Source organism: Prenolepis imparis, unplaced genomic scaffold, assembly GCF_030444845.1.
Source record: "Prenolepis imparis isolate NDT839.2.m4 unplaced genomic scaffold, iyPreImpa1.0 SCAF_14, whole genome shotgun sequence".
Lineage (NCBI taxonomy): Eukaryota > Metazoa > Arthropoda > Insecta > Hymenoptera > Formicidae > Prenolepis > Prenolepis imparis.
Window position 1 is genome coordinate 7,371,166 of NW_028141172.1, and position 6,553 is coordinate 7,377,718.

The 6,553-nt window shown below is 32.6% G+C and overlaps 1 protein-coding gene across 1 annotated transcript; it reads left to right on the forward strand.

Annotated features, from left to right (window-relative positions):
* Positions 1–95: 95 nt before the first annotated feature.
* Rps9 (ribosomal protein S9) lies at positions 96–2,298 on the forward strand. Its single transcript, XM_083054248.1, has 4 exons — positions 96–227; positions 529–769; positions 1,016–1,202; positions 2,070–2,298. Exons 2-4 carry the CDS (start codon positions 547–549, stop codon positions 2,239–2,241), a joined length of 582 nt encoding a protein of 193 aa, XP_082910374.1. The 5' UTR covers positions 96–227; positions 529–546; the 3' UTR covers positions 2,242–2,298.
* The last annotated feature ends 4,255 nt before the right edge of the window (positions 2,299–6,553 follow it).

The following is a 6,553-nucleotide window of genomic DNA, read 5'->3' on the forward strand; positions in this document are numbered from 1 at the left end:
TTTCTATATTCTATATTTCTATATTATTTACATTCTTACAAAATTCAATCGTGTGATATTTCTTGCTTCGCTTCCTATTGGTCGAGCGAGCACCTTTATATTGCGCTACTGCGCATGCGTCAACTAAAAATTCCACGCTACTGCTGCTCTGCTGACGGCTGACGATCGCTCGGCCATTTTTATCGTGTTCGTCTCGGCGAGGTGTCGATTCCTCTCGTGGAGAAGAGGTAGAGTATATAATATTCACGAATAGAATTATTCCGTCCGATTATTCGTAATTATTCGAGTAATTTAATCACCATTATAATCGTTCTAAAATCCTAAAGTAAATATATATATATTTCAAGGCGTTGAATTGAAGATATATATTCTTTTTGTCGGATATTGCATGAACACGTGGCGGATATGTATAATGTATTTTTGATTCGCGGTATTAAAAATGAGAGAAATTTGAAATTTATTTGTTTCTTTTCGTTTCTGTGCGATTTATTTGTTTCTACGCGATTTTAAAATAATTTTTTTCAATAGGTGATAATATAACTTAGCATGGTTAACGGAAGAATTCCGTCGGTCTTCTCCAAGACCTACGTCACTCCCAGAAGGCCGTACGAGAAAGCTCGTCTCGACCAGGAGTTACGTATCATCGGAGAATACGGTCTTCGTAATAAACGCGAAGTATGGAGGGTCAAGTACACCCTAGCCAAGATCCGGAAGGCTGCTCGTGAGTTGCTCACGCTGGAGGAGAAGGATCCGAAACGTCTCTTCGAAGGTTAATCATACATCAGTCGTACATTTACACTCTAATAAGATTTTTTTTTTAAATAACATTTGCATTTATATTAATCAGTTTTATAATTATTGAACGCCATATGATGATTATACGCTACTATCTGACACCTCTTGTCTGAACATCATTGTAGATATATGCGTGGACTGATAAATTTCGTTAGAAATCTTGAGAAAGATATTTCTGAAAATTCTTTATAATTTCTCTAATGCAAAAATATTCATATAGGAAATGCCCTGCTTCGTCGTTTGGTAAGAATTGGTGTATTGAATGAAGCTCACATGAAACTCGATTATGTGTTGGGTTTGAAGATTGAAGACTTTCTGGAGCGACGTCTGCAGACTCAAGTATTCAAGCTAGGTCTGGCCAAATCCATCCATCATGCTCGCGTGCTTATTCGCCAACGGCATATTCGGTAAATTATTAAAAATAATAATATACATATATGTGTCTTTATATATGTTGTTGGAAAAAAAGATCACTTATCATTGAGAAAAGAAAATTTTATTGCGGAAAAAAGAAATTTAAGAACGAATAGAGATTTTGTAATCAAAAAAGCTATGGATTTTTTTTACAATTTAGAAACAATGTAAAGAGTCAAGGTCAAAACGCCTTAAAAAATGGGCAAGAAATGGCCGAATTATTTTTAATTGGTGCATTTCTAATCTTTGAGGCAAAATCAAGAGCCTAGCTTAATCACCGGTCAAGGATTGATTCCTTTTTCGGTTTCATACTAGGCTACAAACTTAGAATTCACATTCAAAGAGCTATGTTATGCAGTTTTTCAATGCAAATTTAATAAAATTATTTGAATATTTTATTCGAAACTTTAACAGTTCGTTCATCTCGATAAAACTGGTAAAAATTTCGATATTCAAAGGTTCAACATTCATGTATGTCGATGAGGCGATCCGCTGAACGAATTCTGCTACTTAAATATCATGGTATCTTGGATGATTGACTACATACGAGTCCAGAATTCACAATATTAACAAAATTTCACACAGGCCACTTAAGTGTCGTTTTCTCGGCACTTAACGTCTGTTGCCCTCCTGTCAAAATCCTTCTCAACAAAATTTGATTCACGCAGGCCACTTAAGTGCCGTTTTTCGGCACTTAATGTCTGTTGCTCTCCTCTGTCGAGATCCTCATTCTTGTCGAGAGACAAAGGAAAGAAATTTTGGTAGAGTCTTTATCTTTCTATAATAGAAGAATTTGCAGTCAGTGGCTTTAAAGGCGAACTCAAAGGAATAATTAGCAATGTTTTTTTTTATTGTTGCAGAGTGCGTAAACAGGTGGTGAATATTCCATCGTTTATCGTGCGACTGGACTCGCAAAAGCACATCGATTTCTCGCTCAAATCACCATTCGGTGGCGGCAGACCTGGCCGCGTCAAGAGGAAGAATCTGAGGAAGGGAAGCGGTGGCGCCGCACCAGAAGAGGAGGAGGATTAAACTGATTTTGTCTGTTGTTGCGGTTTATTGTCTCAATAAATGCGTGGTCTGTAATAATTGTCTCTTTTTGTTTCTCTCGAATACATTCTGTATCTTAGATAAAATCATTATTCCTTTCCTGAGCAAAAATCTAGAATACGTAAAAAGTATGTAAAGAATAAAATTTCTAAAGTTTGAATAAAATAAAATGTCATTTGTATATTTCAGTCTCTTCATTGATAATACATTTAAAATCGTATATTTATTTTAATAATGTTAAAATTTAAATTTAGATAAATGTATGCAGGAAGGACATAAATAAAATTAACAAGGAAATGTTTGAAAAAGAATTTAAATTTATCAGAAAAAATAGGAAGATTAGAAAACGATATTTCCGTCTAAAATTAAAATATGTATATTCTGTTTTTATATTTATTAATTAGAGTTTCATTGTAATAATTAAACATTATCACGTAAAAAATGTCTTGAGATTGGTTAGATAATTCGAAAAGTATTGAAGAGAAAAATTTCCATTTATATAATATTTTTCTGTACAAAGAAAAAATAACACCCTTAAAAATATATTAAATTATTAAATATCTTGTCACGTCATTTTTCATTAGAAATATATCGAATATTCTGAACGTGTTTAAAAAATTTAAAAATATTAAAGTTTAGTCATATATTATTCTAAAGATTAATCTTTAAAACCAAGGAGTTTCTTTAGAAGTTCTTTTTTTATTGTTAAATTTTCTTCTTTAAAACAAAACTTATTTTTATTAAGAAATAATGGAAATCCATTTTTTTAACATACATTTTAATATTAATATAGCATTACTATGAATTAACGAATAAATAAAATTATAAATAATAAAAAATGTGTGATTATCTATAACATAACAATCATCTAGAATCTAGAACATAAAAGACATTTTTTATTAATTTATACATACATATATACATATATATAGATATAAATATATAGATAGAATTTACATAGTTATTTCAATTTTATCTCTATAATTTTATAAATCGTCTCTTCAATTGTATATATTTATATAATTATAATTATTTAAAACTTTAAATAATTATAAATCTCTTTTCTAAAATTGAATGACTGAAATAATTTTATCAGATATTAGAGTTATTTTTTTACAAAGAGTTAAAAAATTATTTATTATTGAAGAAATTAAATAATTTTATTAGCATAAAATTAATGTTAAAATTCAATAAAATAGCAATGCACATATCATTTATTTTTAGCAAATTTATTAATTTTACAATTTTATTATAATTCATTGCTCGACTTGTGTTTTCGACGAACGTCGTAAGAAACTTCAGGGTTGCGTTCGGAAATCCGTCCGTCAAAATTCAGAATTCGACCCATGGTTTTCTTTCCACCATGAACCGACCAATCGGAAACCGAGGATCTCTTCGGTTTGATTGGTCGATCGAGCGCTTCGCCCTAATTAAATATATTTTCGAACACAATCTAGAAAGCTGCCATCTAGTGCACTTTCGAATTGTTCGCGATTAACGTGTCGCGTGCTCATCACCGGTCCGCGAAAGTACGAATGAGATTATATTAATTAGTGTCTTTACGTCGTTAATTATCGTACAAATCTGATCGCGCGCGCGAGATGGATCTCGTCGGCCGCGAATCTCGCGTAACATTCGTTCCTTCAAAAGCGCGTGACGACGTCACAGCTCCGACTCGAGCCGCCGAAAGTTCGCGCGCGCGCAGGTTTACGAGGGCGGATCGCGAGAATTACCGGGTGCGCTTTCGACGCGAAAATTTTCCGAGTTTTTCGGCGTTGTGAATTGTATTCACGCGTTTAAGATCGTACTTTCGCATCATCGTGTCCAACTATCGTTACGTGACGAACTAAACTCGTAATTTGCGTAAAAGTCGCAGGTCGACTACCACAATGGCGCGCCGCCATATATTGCTAACAATTTATTAATAAAACTTTCACGGTATCGTCAAAATACGCTCGACAATAAAATAATCGCGGCGAAGCTCCTGCACGATTTCCGCGATTTCTTCTTAAATATAAATATAAAATTAAATATAAAATATAGTGAAGTGTATATATAGTGTCCAATTCTTAAATATCGTCGACTCCTGAGTGCGTCGCGAGGAAGTCGCCATCGTCGTTCGAGAAGACCCTCTGATAAGTGGGCCTTAAAAAAAGCGGCAACGCGAAATTTTACCGAAACGCGTCGAAAATGCGTGATAGCTAAAATCCTAGCGTCGCCGCGCGTCACGAACGAAAAAAAAAAGTAACGCGAGTGCAAATAGTGTTTCGAGGCTTCTACGAGGACAGTTTCCGACGCAGAGGTTGGTCTCCAACAGGAAAAATGGTGCCGGTAAGGAATCCGGAGTACGCCGAAATCAGAGAAGAAGAATATAGTGAGTCGAAATGTGAGTCGAATTATTTTTGTAAGTATTGACCGGATATCGAGTCGAAATAAACTCAATATATTTACAATATTGTGTATTTTTGTGCGTAAAACACGAATTTATGCGAACCCCACTGTAATGTTTTCCTACTTGAGGAGCGACAATTTTAATTTACAGATTCGTGTTTTAAATTATACACAAAAATATACAATATTGTAAAGTTTCGACTAAAATCGGAGAGGGCGGAACTCTACTTCAGTTTCATTACCAAACATTTTTTTTTTTTTTCGTTATCCTAAATTATATTAAAAAAATCTTTCTTATTATTCTGAATAGTATTGCATATGTATACAATTCTCATCTACGTACACATATGTCTTACATCTCTATAGCGAAAATAAACTTCGATGACGATTGACCAAGATTTACAGATTAATATAAAGATTATAAAGATTACTGTGAATTAACACAAATTGAAAAGTCTCCTCTCGATGTATTTTACCAATATTATAACTTATATACAGGGTGTCCCAAAAGTCCTCTGCAACAGTCAAATATCTCGAAAATAACGGCTTTCTGAAAAAAATGTTTCAAATAAAAGTAGGGCTTTAAGTGGTGCATTAAATAGTAATGTTAGTGTGACTATAAATAGCATTGTTAAGGCCAAATGTAAAATTTATATATATATATATATTTTGAAATTTTTAAATGAAATTTTTTAAAATCCTTATTTTTGATTGCACATTCTTATAGATTATTTCGAGAGCTTTATCTCGAAAAACTTTATTATAGTGTTTTGAAAAGCCCTTAAGATAAGATATATGAATATATAATAAAAAATAGGGGTTTTCATTTAAAAATTTCAAAGTGAATTTCACGTGGCCTTAACAATGCTATTTATAGTCACACTAATATTACTATTTAATGCGCCACTTAAAACCCTACAACTTTTATTTGAAACATTTCTCTCAAAAAGCCTTTGTTTTCGAAATATTTAACTGTTGCAGGACTTTTGAAACACCCTGTATATATTATCAAACGCGAACGATATGTATGTGTGGCACGCGAAAAAATTTACTTATTTCACAAACACACAAAAAAACAAAAAATTACATGATTTCTCGCTTCTAATGTCATAATTAAATATGAAAAGAAGGATCCTGAAACCTCTTAATTGCATTATTATCAATCATGTCATTAATCAGATATTATTAATCGAATAAACAGTATCGCCCTTCAAATTTCCGCGCCTTCTCATCCGAAATTCTTTACAAAGAGGGATTATGTGCGCGCGTAAGCGCGTTGGATCCTTTTTTTTAAAAAGAGTTGACGGGAGGAGGAGAGGAGGGATGTAATCGAACAACATACCATGTGCCGTTCGACGTATCGAGGGCTGCTATAACGTCTTGGCGAGATACACCGTCGACCTGATCCCACATGGGGCTGACAGTCCTCGTGATGGATAATAGGGCCGAAACCCTCGCCCTTCCGTCGTTGCCGCGGGCGGTGCAATATTCACGGCTTATTTACTTTTTGAAGACGCGCATCTACACGTTCACACACGTGTCGTGAAAAGGCGACGACGGCTTTCTAAAATTTTCCTTCCCTCCTTTCCTATCTTACACCGGCGCCGATGATACAGCTCCCGATATTTCTTACTTTTTGAGATACCGATTTCATAGCTTAATTCTTAATGTATTTTAATATAATATTATATAAAATAATATAAAATATAATATAATATAATTATAAAATAATATAATATATTATAATATATTATAATATATAATATATAATATAATATAATAATATAATATAATATATTATAAAATAATATAATATATTATAATTATTATAAGATATAATATATAATATAATATATAATATAATATAATATAATATAATATAATATAATATTATATATATTAT